Source organism: Labrus bergylta, chromosome 7 (genome assembly GCF_963930695.1).
Source record: "Labrus bergylta chromosome 7, fLabBer1.1, whole genome shotgun sequence".
NCBI classification, from domain to species: Eukaryota; Metazoa; Chordata; class Actinopteri; order Labriformes; family Labridae; genus Labrus; species Labrus bergylta.
The window spans coordinates 23920475-23934858 of NC_089201.1; the positions used below are offsets into that span (position 1 = coordinate 23920475).

Here is a 14384-nt window from a genome sequence, read left to right on the forward strand (position 1 = left end):
CCTGTGAAAGCCTGCCATATATGCCCTCCACTCAGGTAAAGCCAGTCCGCAATCACAAGCAGGTGGGCGGGGTCTCCAGAGTAACCAGTAGGCGAACCATAACTGACCACCAGAGGAAGCCAACACTCTGAAAAGGAAAAGAACAGCATGCACACATCGTCACAGCTGTTTAAATGTATAACCATAATGACCATATGACAAGTTAATATCAGCATTTAGTGTCTTTCTGGTTAAAGTAGGCCTGTAGCTTCATAGGGGCTGAATGCTTATGAAGCTGTTGTGTAGTGCAGGGTTTCGCAAACTTTTCAGCTCGCAGCCCCCAAAATAAGGGTGCCAGAGACTGGGGACCCCCTCTGTCCCTGAGAGAGCAGAGCAGAGCCACGCCCAGGCTCTAATAATCCTATCCAAAACTGGTTACAAAAGAACAACACAGAGACTGTATAGACTTCTTTTTTACAGTCTATGGTATAGACTGAGATAGACTGTAAGGGCCTCCCCCATCTGTGAAAATTCTGGCACCTGCATTATCTAGACCAGGGGTGGGCCACATGCGGCCCCCCCATCAACCCTAAACGTGGCCCTCAGGTCAAATTTGACATATCAATTAATTGGAAACATGAAGAAAACATGACAAAATCTGCCAGGAAATCATGAAAACCAGAAATATGTCCATAATAATATTTGATCACTGGTATATGTTGCGATAAATTTGAGACATAATTGACTGTAATCGTTTTTTGTATTCTACAATTTGGCCCCCTGGCAGTGAGAATTAAATGAATGTGGCCCTTGCTGTGACCATCTATGGTAAAAACACCACCAGTGTAAAAAAAAAAAAAACTTAAAGCAAAACAAATAAAGTATAGCAGCCTACTTTTGGAATACTTTAAGTAGGCTACAATTCGGTCTTTTTCCGGAAGAAAGCTTTGAAGAGTGGTTTTTGACTTTTGGTAGGCCTATATTATCTCATTACTTACCAGGCACATGTACCTTTAAGAACAAGCTCTGCTGGGAGGTGGAGCAAGATTCAAACATGAAGCCCCGCCTTCCCCTCCGCCGCCCGGAAACAGACACCAAACATCAGCCAGAAAAAAAACAAAAAAAACAAAATGGGGGCATCGTTGGACACCCCGGCCAGGTGTCCTCTCTGCAACGAGCTGACGGGGGAACCGGTCACTCTGAAATGTAACCACCAGTTCTGCCAGCGATGTATCGGTGATTTGTGGAGTGTAACCCCGAACGGGCCGTACCACTGTCCGGAGTGGAGGTGTAAAACTGTGTATCAGACTCTTCCGTTTCAGGACAGTTTGACACCAAACAGCAGCCGACGAGCCAAACCTCGCAGCACAGCAGGTAACTCGAAACATTATTATTATTATTATTATTATTATTATTATTATTATTATTATTATTATTGTTATTATTATTATTATGATTATTATTTTATTTTTATTATTACCTGGTAAACTAACGCTGGCTTTGTAACCTTATGACGGGGGTCAAAAGTGACGTTGTGACGTGATGTATTTAAGCAGGATATAAACATTTCAATATTGTCATTTGGTTTCTACTTACTTTGTAACCTTTTGGTATTTTTTTTTAAATTTAATTTACCATAATAATAAAGTAATAAAAAAAAAAATATGGTTAATATGGCTAATATCAATTGAAAATGCCATTTTATCCAGGCCCATCCGGTGTTAGGAAAATCTAATCTGAGAGCTAAGATATATGCTTCCAATGACCTTATTGAGTGGATCAGAGAAATGCAATTTCAACAAATCACAAAGCTAGTTCGTGACATGCTTCACTTTCAGTCTGAATTTACAGCCGAGTGTAAACATGCTGGACAAAGTGCAGCTTGAGGTTGTTTGAATTATTGTCTCAATACTGCAAAGCCCACCTTCCTGCACTGACCAGTTTTTTTTATGTTTGTGTTCTTTTTTTTTTTTTTTTGTAAGGCTCATCCAGTAATGATGACCAGAACACATTCAGCTCACTACTGGGGAGGCCCTCAATCACCAGCCGACTCCTTGGGAAGAGAAAGGCCAGCACCCCTGCACCAGAGCAACCTGACACAAAGCGATCCACTGTGGAAGCTCCCCGTGAGTTTCGCAACGACACAGAGACTCCCTCTACTTCCTCTTCTGGTGAAACTGATGTAGCAAGATCCAAGAAGGCAGTGTGGCCTGTATCTTCACAGTCTGAGCAGGGGGATGGGACATCTTCAAGTGTCAACTCTGACAGCAAGGGAGGGCCTTCACTTCACACCCCAATACTGCAGAACAAGCATAAACCAGAAGAAGAAATCGTATTAGATGATTCTGACACCTCCAACGAGCTAGATGTATGTGATTCACCTCTTGCAACTCCTCAGAAAGACACACATGTGACAGGAATTCAAGCATATCCAAAGAAACCTGCCAACTCTGATTCCTTCCCTGGGGTCTCAACTCCAAGTACAGAAAAGCCTCTGGAGAAAAATGTCAGCAAATTGTCTCCAGTATTTGCAAAACATCCTGCAACTGCTCCGGGATCTCCAGGTTGGGTTGGCGTCTTACCCAGGTTGGAGAGCAGAAATACTGGCCCTGTGCGCTGCCATTATTGCCCAAAAACTGGGTATCAGTCCGCTGTGAAGACCTGTCTGGTGTGTGGTGCTTCCATGTGTAAGGAGCACCTGCGACCCCATCTGGACTCCCCTGTCTTCCAGAATCACACCCTGGTTCCTCCCATGGACGACATTTCTTCCTGGAGGTGTCATGAGCACCAAGAGATCAACCGTATCTACTGTCGGCAGTGTGCGGTGTGTGTGTGCACAGTGTGTACTGTCATAGGCTCACACCGCGACCACGTCTGCATCAGCATCAGGGAGGCAGAGAGAGAGCTGAGGGTGGGCGGTAACTTTACAGCACCTTACATACGAAAGATACAAAGTTACTGCTGCTCTAGTTCTGAATGATGTAAACTAGCAACAAAAAAAGTGCTTTTTCATTTATTTATTTTTTGAATTGTGTGCTCCTTTCTCCAGGGGAACCTGAAGGAGGAGATCAAGCAGCTACAAGAATCTGAAGAGGAAGTGAAGAACAAAGTGTCTGAACTCACACAGAAGAAGGAAACCTTTAAAGTAAGAGTTTACCCTCACTACTAAACATGGTGATGTACATATTTCAAGTAATGATTTATCTGCACATTTAGAAGGGGGTAAAGTCACAGTATGCAGGATTTAGCTGTGCTAATGTATTGGGATTGAAGATTTGTTGTTATGCCGATATAATCAACTGCAAAAGGGTTACAAATGCAGCAGCCTGTGCCTCGCTCACTGCATTATTTCTGCCTTAAAAGACTAAAAACGTCTCGTACAATAACTCTTTTTAAAAAGTTTAATCTGTTACTAAAGCAGATTATTTGATCAATAACTAACTTAGGGTTGAATATGACATCTGCATGGAACATCTGGTATCAGGAGTTGTAGGCATGATTGGACATTAAAATTACAAAAGCAGTCTTTAACAAAGTTGGGATGTTTAACAATGATAGTACGATAATATTTATTGAGATGTCCTTTTTCACATTTATTTTCTGTTGTTTGCTCAGTGACCAACATATAACCATCAGTGTCCTCTTTCTTAAATGCAATGTGAAGAGCCTCTTTATCACACCATGTTGATTTAAATTGTGTCCGTCCAGGTGGTGTTAAGTGAGGCTCGGGCGGGGGTGCAGCAGCAGTATGGAGCCATCAGAGAGGCCCTGGATCAGGAGGAGCAATCTACTCTTAACTGTGTGTCAAAGGAGGAGCGTCGGGTTATTGGGGGATTAGAGGAGAAACTTGGTCACCTCCAGAGCTCCCTGCAGTCAATCCAGCAGGGCCTCCACACGCTGGAGGGGCTGGCTGATGCCAAGGGAGACGAGCGCATTCAGGACCAGGCCTTTATCATGGTGTGTTGGAAGTCAGGAGAACAACTTGTCTATTTTCTTTTTTTTACTAAAATACAAGATATTTTGAGAGTTTATGGACAGTGAACACTAACACATATTTTTTTTTATCTCTCACTTGACAGGAATACTGCAAGGTAGCCCAGCTGTAAGTGACTTCCTCTTCTACTTTACCCTGTTTATTTTTGTATTTGTCAGATACAAGTACAGTGAAACACTGACCATTTTAGAAGTACTGTCCAATGCACTATAAACTTCTCTCATCATAAGGTAATTTTAACAACTGTTTAAAGCTGCTAGTGGGTATTTTCATTAATGAGGTGCTTTGCATTGTCCATTGATGGTCAATGGGTTGAGTATCAGGCTGATCCACATTTGCATTTTCAGGTGGATCGTGGTTTATAAAAGGAAAGTAGGGAATGCATTGTTCTGTCAATCTGAATATTTGTTGCTGCCAATTTCAGATTTTTGGTGTACGCACACTTTCAATATGTATTCTACGCACTGTTAACGAATAAGACCCACAGACATGTTTTAAATTGGGACGGTGTGGATGGCTGTATTCAAATCCTGAATTGTCCTTTAACTGGCAGGTTTGTGACTTTCAGGGTAGTTTATTGAAATGAATGGGTAATATTCAAAACAGAGACACAATATCAACTGTGTGAATTTTTAAAATGCTGTCAAACAAATTTATGTTGGGGTTATGGCCAGAAATCTCAGGCAGGGTTATCTTAAAACCTTTGAAATTAAACATAACTACCAGCATGGATAGAGACCACAATGGATACAGGGGAATTTTTATGAACACATCTTAGAAATGAAAAGTATCTTCCCCTTTAGCTGCAGACGTTTTACATTTTGAGTGTGTTTTTTGTGATTGACTTTCCTACTCAGAAGCTTTTTGCAGCTTAATGATCATTTCTAAGTATGCTTGTTTGCTCATCTGTTTATGCATCCTTTACTTACATTGTTCTGTGCTAATTTGATTTCATCGGCTCATTTCTGGGCAACAAGTGCTGCTGTCACCTTCTCATGTTAAACTGCCCCCTATAACATTTTAAAATGTCATCAATGAATTGGAAGTTTCATCTTCACCAGTCACTCTACACTTTTGCATCAGGGCGAGTAGCATAGGGAGCTGTGTGGACCAGTTGGGGGCTCCCGAGGAGGTGGATGGGGCCAGGCTCAATTGCCTTCAGAGGTGGACTGAGAAGCGTCTGGACACAGTCGTCATCACTCTGCCGGGGACAGATAGAGACCGCTACAGACTGCTCTGTGAGACAAGTGTTTCCTTGTTTACCTGTTTACTTTGCTCTCACTGATGAATCACAGCTAATTAAACCAATGCACTCAATGCATTCTGTCGACACAAAGGTGGCATATTCAGTTAGTGTTAATCTCCTGATCTAAATTCCTCTTGATTTTCTGTCCTGCGTACAGATGGTACTGTCCCTCTCTTGGATGCAGACACGGCTCATCCCAAGCTGCAGCTGTCTGATAACAACAGGAAGGTGATGTACAGTGACGCCCAGCAAGTCTTCACTGAACACGAGGCCCGCTTCAGCTCCTTTCCACAGGTCTTGTCCTCCTGCAGCCTGGAGAGGGGTCGCTGGTACTGGGAGGTGAAGGTGTCCGTGGATGAAGGCCGCTGGAAGGTGGGGCTGTGTGAGGGTCAGATAGAGAGGAAGGGCCAAAAGGACAACTCTCGTCTGGGCTTCAACTCGTGCTCCTGGTGCCTGGCGTGCGACAGGAAGAAGGTGGAGGCTCTGCACAATAAGGCGGCTGTCCCTGTGGATGCAGATGAGCTGCAGAGGGTAGGAGTGTTCCTTGACTTGGAAGAGGGTGCTGTGTCTTTTTTCAATGTGACACCAGGGGGCAGACTAGCTTTGATGCACTCCTTCAAGCACAAGTTTACCGAGCCTCTTTACCCAGCCTTCTCTGTGTCTAAAACAAGCCTGGCTGTATGTGATCTGTTTCAGTCATAACTCATACAACACTGGAAGTCATTTCTGCTGGAAATTTACAGAAATCATATAAGCGCTGTGCCTTTAAAAAAAAAAAAAAAAAAATCTTTCAAATATGCCTGTTTTAAAAATCCTCTTTGAATTTTAAAAACAGCTTTGATATTAACTGGACCATGCAAGAATTACTGAACATCATGCACTATACAAGGACGCAGCATTTACATTCCATATTTTTGGTATCAGGATTTTAATTTTTATATGCATTTTTAACTTTAGATTGCCTCTGTTCAATCTTCTCAAGTCTTTTCTTTGACATCTTTTCTCCTTTGATGACTCTTTGTCTTTTTACAGCAATAAATGTCAAAGTTTCAAAAAGAAGTCAAACCTGCTCTCCTTCATGCTTTTTATTCTTTAGAAACCATCAATGCAACACGTGAGGTTGCTAAAAGGTCAGTGGATTTATCCTCAGCAGATGACAGTTGCTGTGCTAACTTTGAACTCTCACTGCCCTCACTGCATTTAAGCTTTACAAACTCTTAAAGCTTCAACGGTTGCTTCAGTTGCACTCCTCCTTACAAAGTCTGAGGCTTATTTGTGTTTACAGGGGGTCTGTGTGCTTGACGTCATTTAGGAGGGATCAAAGTGGTGTTTACATAAACTAGTACTGGTTGAGCACCAGTGTGCCAGTTGTTCAGGAAAATACTGGACATGGATCAAGATTGGTCCAAACTTGTTTTCTCATTGAGCAGCTTAAAATCCTGCTAGAATTAAAAGTAGTATTTGTTCTTTTGGAAATGAGTGAATGAAAGACTAATTAGAGCAGAGGAGAAAAACACTTTGTAAACTGCAAGGTCTAAACAACACCTGCAATTACTTTTCCATTCTTCCATAAATACCTTCTTCCTTCGGCAGGATTTCAGTGACTTGAGTAACCCAAATCTACGAATCCACGCAGGTGCAGCAGTCAACCATGGCAACAATTTCACACTTGCAGCCGCGTGATCCAAAGGTAGTCAGAAACCCTCTGTGGGCTCTGCTTCCTTTCTTTCTTCGCCCAGCTGGCAGGAGAAGGCAGGATGTAAGACATGCCTGAGAGAGAGAGGAGGGGGCTATAACAGTCAGGGACTCAGGGTAATTAAATTCTACTCTTCCTGTCCATCCAATGGTGTTTTTTTTTTTTTTTATAGAAATGTAACCCTTAAATGAAACGAGCTCAGGGCGTATAGAAAGATGGTGTCAGTGGAATAAATTGTACGTGGTGGAGTATTGAGACCTCTGACCTGATGCATTGGCTACTAATGACACATCAAATCAAGAGATGGGCTCTTTATTCGTGATCCTGCAAGACTCCCATATCCTAAAGGTAACCTGCCAAGTTTCTACTTGTCAAAATGTCCTTTCAAAATAGCATCCTCTACCTATTACTGGCTGGGGCAGTGACATGCAGTGTGCACTCAGGGATTTGCAAAGAATCAAATGCTTAAATTAGCATGATGGTGGCTTGGTGTACAATGATGTATTACTCTGAGGATGTTTCTCGCCTTGCGGCTGAAAATTTAAATTACGAAGATGGGAAGCTGTTAGAAAAAAATAATAGTCAATTTAAAATGTTGTTTCTTTCTACTGGTGCTCTCTCAGGCAGATACAAACTGTTGTGAAAAAACCATTTGGGGGAGAAGCACAGGTAGCTGGTGCTACCTGTTTATTTTTTGGGTTTTTTAAATCAATACTTAATTAAGGGGATTCTAAACTCAAGCACCTGCTCAGATTAGTCCTGTATTCATTTTGCATCTGCAGGAATTGCAAGTCTCCTGAGGTGGATTCATACTGGAGCAGTACAGCAAGTATGTCAAAGTGGGTTTCATTTGCAAAAAGCTTTCCAAGTCAGCGCTCTCCTTTGGATTGCATGCTTTTATCGCCATTGTCGTCAAGATGGAAAGTGGAGTGGCATGAAATTACAGAGGTCAGAGATTTTCAAAGAGTAACTCAGCGGCAAGCCTTCCATTAAGACGGTCTTCTCAATGCAGCAAACTGCCACCCTTCTTCAGTGTAGACTTTCTGATTTGTCGTTGACCTCATGTCAGACTGCTCAGAGGCCGAGCAAGTTCAAGTTTACTTTTGTATTTTATTGAGTAGACCATTTGGCGACAGCCCCTGAGTATTTCAATATGCTTTCCTGTATGGGTTAAGAAATAGTGACTGTGTAGCTCAGACTGCTGTTCCTCCTTGCATGAGGACGTCAAAACAATTTGCATTACTCCATTCTAGGATCTGTCCTGAGCAAAGATCTACCGTCTGGAAAGTAATTTCCTGAGATTTGGTCAATCGTAAGTTGAATGTGTACACAATATTTTGCAACAGGTTTTCCCAGGTCATGTACAAATTCAGCAAAGACACATTTCATCTCTGGCTACTATCTTGGTTTGAAAAGGGAACAAAATCTGTTTTTTTTCCCCCATGCAGCAGATGCATGTTAGAAACAAACAAACTTCAGGGACTAAACTCAATCAAATGTATATGATATACACACGCTGTACTAATTACAATTAAAGGAAAGAAAATATTAGTGATTACTTGAAATAATTATCTAATTTACCAGAGAGAAAATGTCTCTAATCTATATTTTAACATAAAAAATCTTCCATTTACTTTCATTGAAATGATGTCAGCAGCCCCTGCTGCTCCCTAGTTGTGTAATAGAGCCTGCTACCAGAGCGATGCAGTAATTGGATATGCTAATTTGTGCACATCCTTTATTAACTGTGTGACAGGACAACATCTTACCCCACAGAGGACTGAAATCCACGCCGGGTCCAATCTACCAGCCTCTAACAGGAGGAGAAAAATGTTAGTAGTCATGCTAAACAAACCTGCTAAATGACATTAAAGTTTTTGAGATATCACTGTTGTCACAAGCCTCTTAATGAAACTATTTATTGATACTTTAGTCAAAATGTTTACACAGGTTTTTCAAACCACACTAACATGAGAACTATTTATCTATATTAGAAACGGGGCTTCTTCTATCTTTATTTGATCCATACAGGAGTACATTTAAATATTGGAGAATTTGTATTATCAGCATTAACGATGGAAAAACCACATTGTAAAATCATGTTATCCCACAAACACATTTAGTCTGTGTTGGCAAGTTTGAATTACATATTGATGCATAGATCTTTATATTTGTTTTATCCTCAGATTATGACAAATTCACAAAGGAGATCCACCATGTTGTCTTTGGGTGACATATTCCACCGGTAAAGAAAGCAAGTGTTGTTCCAGCAGTGTATTTGAAAAGGCCACCTTTTGCATTAAAATACAAATTTTTTTAATCATCATTCATATCACACTCAACATCTCAAAGACGTTCTGTGCTAAAGGGAGGAATGTAAATAAGTGATGTCAAATCTAAGAAGTATTTCAACAGCAATCCACCCACCAAACCCCTCAGATTTCTGGTAAGATTTTGTTGTGATTTTTTTTTTTACGATACCACATATTACAGTGCAAAAACATAAACAATGACTATGTCCTTTCTAATGATGCATCAATGTATGTTCTGTGAGACACCTCAGTAACGTAAGTACTCGACTTGTCCAAGTACCATCAGCATTTTGCTCAATTTATACACACGCACACGCACACGCGCACACACACACACACACACACACATAATGCCCTGAGGCCATATCCTTCGTTGGCATGGCAACAGGTGAGCTCAGGTTAGTGGGGATTCTGACGTGTGTGACCCATACACCTGCCAGTCTTGGCATGGTGTGTGGAAATGTGAAACACAAGAAGTGACGGGCCTATTGTTGAGTGACGTTCCTATTCCTTTTCTTTCACCTTTCCCCAGGCAAATCAATTTACTCTCAAATGTACCACAGAAAGAAAGAAAAAAAACAAAAAAAAAAAACACCTCATGACTTTCATGAGTGAACCTATCTCTGTATCCCTTTAGCCAGCCGCTGGTTTGATTAAATCCAATTTGAAGAGAAAAAAAATCTCCCATCTTTTTGTGCGCCTATGCACTTAACTGATTAGAGTCTGTCCTGGAAATGTGCAATTACTAAACGCCTGAAAACAAATTAAAAGGATGCTGATTGAACAATTCATGGTGCAGTGTAAACACTTGCATTACGGTTTGTAATTTGTTCGTGGCAAAGTGTCTCTCCTCTGATGCCACTAAGTTACGTTGCCCTTCATCCATTAACATGTCAACACAATGATTCAGAGCAAACAGCAGCATCTATATCATACACTGTGTGCTGTCAGCTGTACGGTGCCCGTCTGTCTCTGCCTGTCCTCCTACTCCTCCTACACTCATACTGTACCCACCCCCACTCCTTTCTCGAGTGCCTTTAGCGTTATTTATTTATTTGTCTGTCCTACTGCTCTTTCACTTGGCCCTTCTGAAGGGAAAGTCAGAGTGCAGGACCAGTGTCCTCCAGGACTTGGCTGGGATTCAGGGTCTTTTTCAAGGACATGTTAGCAGAGATTCTCATGAGAGGGTGAGCCTTAGTTACATACTGTATATTTGATGTCTTTCTGCCCTATAGCGTCTAATCATCTCGAACTCTGACAGTGAACCAGTGTGAGCGTGACTGCACTCCTCTTCTCTGTGGTCACCAACACAAAACAATCACTACATTACAAATACTCTCCAGGAAATTCCTGGCAAAGATCGTTTTGTTCTTAAACCATCATGTAATAAAGTCTTGTTTTTTGTTCTCCATAAATGAATTACCTGGAATGAAATAACTTTTTGTCGATTGAATTACTCAGAGTTTGTGATAACTCTTCAAAGAAGGTTTCAAGCACATAGACCCCCTGGACTGCTGGGATCAACTGACTGCTGCTCAACCTGACTTTGCAATCAATTTGTATAACTTTCATTATTTCACTGTTTTTGAAAATAATCCTTTTATCCAATCAAAAGATATACATAGTGTTGTTTGATAATCATTTTGAGGGTTAAATACTTTATGTTGGATTTATCCCACAAGGTTATAAAGATTGACTCAACTGAACCATCGGGAAATAAAAAACATTCTCTGTCAAACCTTCTGTGCTTTTTTTCTTAACTTTTTGGCTCACTTCAGATCTCCCATGGGACTCCCCTATGACCTTACTTGGAGTCGAATCAAACGTTTTTTATAGAGATGAACTGAATCAGTTCTTGGAGGTAATCGTCCTGCAACTTCAATTTCTACACACGCACGCACACTCCATGGTGTCTCATCCTGTCAAGAGGTCACTGTTTTCTACACAGAAATGAAGTCACCAGAGAAACCAATATATTTTATGATACTTATCTCTGTACTGCAGTGCAGTGATGTTGGACTGTTTTGACTCCTTCCTTTGTTTCAATGTTCCTTATGTCTGACCCTCATGATCAGATTCTCTGTCTGAAACCACACGGAGACTGAAATGCCATACTCAGATTACAGCAGAACAGTTACTGTGTTTGAAGGAATAGTTTAGCTTTTTTGCAGCTGGAATTCTTTTCCCCATATTTCTCTGCCAAATAACGTCAGTGATCAGGTGGTTAGCTTAGCGTAGCTCTACGATTGAAAACCGGGGGAAACAGCCGGATTTGGTCTGTACTGTTTGAACTTAAAGCAACCAGAAATTCAAAACCCTCAACAGCCTTTTAACATTTAGTGTCATTTTGACTTATATTTGTACATTAAAGGTATACGATATGAGTTTCACTCCAAGCTTTCAAAATAGTCATTTAACTTTTTCTAAATGTTCCTTAAATTGTGCTTAAACTGAGCGGGGTTAAGGCGGTTCAAAGCTGTATCATCAAATTATGAGAGTAGTCATGCTTCAGCTTATTGAACATTTACAACCAGCAATGAACAATCACTAATAGACATGTTTACAGTGTTGCCAGGGTGTTAAGTGATGTAGTTTAGCTTTCTATTTACTAAAGCCACAGGGGGAGTTCAATTAGGTCATAATACAGCATTACAAACATTATGGCATTCACAGCTTTGAGAACAAATAGGGGCATATCAGCCAACGCTGCATGTGGTAACTGCTACCATATGGATACTAAAGCATGCTGCATCTCATCGTTCTGTTTTAATTCTGCTGTCTGAATGAACAGCTTCATATTTTTTAGAGGGAAGAAAAGATGTAACAGTGAAAAGAAGACAGTCCAAGCACTGATATACACAGTTTTGCTTGTGCAGTCAATAACCGGCTCATTTGCATTTGTTTAATAATGTTTCAGAGTGCCACAGGGGTAATGATCAACTAAGCAGGATTATATCAACAGCCCGCCTCACTGTGCGTACAACTTCAGTTTTTAGAGGTAAACAAAATACTTTAGGAATACCGTTTGGGTTATTGAATATGTCCCTAAGTATTTCATCCACCTAAACTATCAAAATGTCAGTCAGGAGAGCTTTCGACCCCAAGCAGATGCACAGGCGCTGAACCATTATGGACTAGTAATCGCCTGACATTTCCAAACACAGCAGCTTTGTGACTGCAAGATGAAGGCCTGACACCATCAATTCTTACCCCACTGCAATCAGGCCTTTTCAGTGCCAAAGTATTGCATCCTCAGTGTAATCATCCAACATTTTCATTTCCCCCTTCCCCTCCTCCTCGGCCTGCTCTGAGCTGTCTGGAATGTTTTTCTCTCACTGATGGAGACGAGGGCTTTACGCCTTCCCTGTAATTGATATATTTCTTTTTGAGCCGGCTGAAGGAAAAAATATTCGGTATGAATCATGATGTCATTGCTATTTTTAATAAATGCTAATAATAATAACTGCACATATTACAGTCAGGGCATAATTGCTCCAGGTGTCTCCAAAGCTACAAATCATTATTGTGTGCAGGGGTTGTTTTATTGTCTTTTTAATGAGCGGGTCGTTATTTTGGCAGATGCTATTTCTGTGTGAGAAGAAAGCCTTGATATATATATCGTATATATTCTGCGATAGTTCCAGACGATTCCCCCATATCCCTCAAATAAAGCATCCTCATTAAAAATATCTTCAATGCTTTCACTGTTTATCTCATTTTAACTTGAACTTTGTGTTGGCCTGTAATAAATTCCCACAGTTCACTCACTCTGTTTTCTTCTCATGCTGTTGTTTGTCTCCCCTGAGCTTTCCTTGACATGTTTTATTCACATCTTAAATTCAGTCTCATTGTGAAACGTGAATAAAGTCTGTGTCCCTGTGGGGGAGCCGACTGGCTCATTTAAACCCTTATTTTACATAAGCTTCACTACAAAATATCTCCTTGTATAAACTAGGAAGGTGTTTGATGTAACAAGATCAAACTGTATTACAATAGTGTTACCTGATTTTAGGCATCTCTCTTTTACAGTACAAGGATTAAACAAATGTTTCCCTTCAGCATACTTTCATCATGATTATAGTTCAGGTGGTGTTTGCCACAAGATTTCATTGAAGTACAATAAGTTCCCTTGAAGTGCATCAGACGGGATATTCTTTGTTGAAACGATATAATTCACCCAGCACAATATTTTACAATATAATTTTGCCTCCCTAAATCACCAAAAAGGGCTGAAACAGAGAGGACTGTTCTATGGGTGCTGCAGATTTGCTTCATACATATGATAACCTTTCAGAGCACAACAAGAATCGTCCTTCCAGTATCATTAGTACAGCCAGTAAAATAATTGGCACACAGCAGTTTCCCTTGTCAGATATCTGGGACAGACACATTTGGAGAAAACAAAGTCGATCTCGTTCACCTCTGATCATCCTCTCTCGGAGGAATTTGTTCTTCTCCCCTCTGGTCGGAGGTACAGGCTGCCAGAGGCCAACAGCAACAGATACAAACTTTAATTTGTTCCTCATGCAATTAATGCATTTAATCTTCTTTAATCATTGACACTTTCAAGCAGCACTATAGCACTTTGTTTATTTTGCTACCATTCCAGTGAAACTTTTGACCAACAGTGACACTTTTTTATTTTTCTTGGTTGTATTCCCTCAGGTTGTGTTGCACTATCCCTATGTCTTTTTATCCATTGTGTTTTTTTGTCCAGTTGTGCAGTTGGGAGGGAGCCCTCTAAAATCCTTGTGATCCGCCTATTCTTTAAACACAGTTGACAGAGACTGTTCTAGCTCATAGAAGATAGTTTAATAAGAACCTTCCTATGAAGTTATGTATGGTGATTGGTTCAGAAATAAGTCTACATTGATTGGAATAAGCCAAAACGTTGAGAAGTAAAACAAGCTGACCGTGACCTCTAGATGGCACATAACCTCAGTTATTATAATAAACATGTAACAGAAAACTGTCACATATTGTTTGTCCCTAACTATAACAATCTTTTTTTTTTCACTTCAGCATGGTATTGGTTGGGCTGCATATGGATAAAAGGCCTCTTATGTAGTTCCCAGGGCCGGTCTCCAACCTCAGAGCGAGTCCACAGAACTGCATAGTCTGCAGTTTATTGTTTACATTTGAATATGTAGCCTACTG

The 14384-nt window shown here is 40.7% G+C and overlaps 1 protein-coding gene across 1 annotated transcript; it reads left to right on the top strand.

Moving 5' to 3' along the window:
* The first annotated feature begins 1068 nt into the window (after positions 1–1068).
* si:dkey-29p10.4 (tripartite motif-containing protein 14) lies at positions 1069–6278 on the top strand. The gene is made up of 7 exons (XM_065957093.1): positions 1069–1353; positions 1962–2890; positions 3029–3124; positions 3688–3936; positions 4059–4081; positions 5057–5211; positions 5377–6278. The coding sequence occupies exons 1-7, from the start codon at positions 1110–1112 to the stop codon at positions 5919–5921; spliced, it is 2241 nt and encodes a 746-aa protein (XP_065813165.1). The 5' UTR covers positions 1069–1109; the 3' UTR covers positions 5922–6278.
* The last annotated feature ends 8106 nt before the right edge of the window (positions 6279–14384 follow it).

Coding starts and splice junctions, on each gene's coding strand:
- si:dkey-29p10.4 (XM_065957093.1), top strand. CDS start 1,110: ATGGGGGCATCGTTGGACACCCCGGCCAGGTGTCCTCTCTGCAACGAG. Junction 3,125..3,687: donor AGAAGAAGGAAACCTTTAAA/GTAAGAGTTTAC, acceptor GTGTCCGTCCAG/GTGGTGTTAAGTGAGGCTCG. Junction 3,937..4,058: donor AGGACCAGGCCTTTATCATG/GTGTGTTGGAAG, acceptor CTCACTTGACAG/GAATACTGCAAGGTAGCCCA.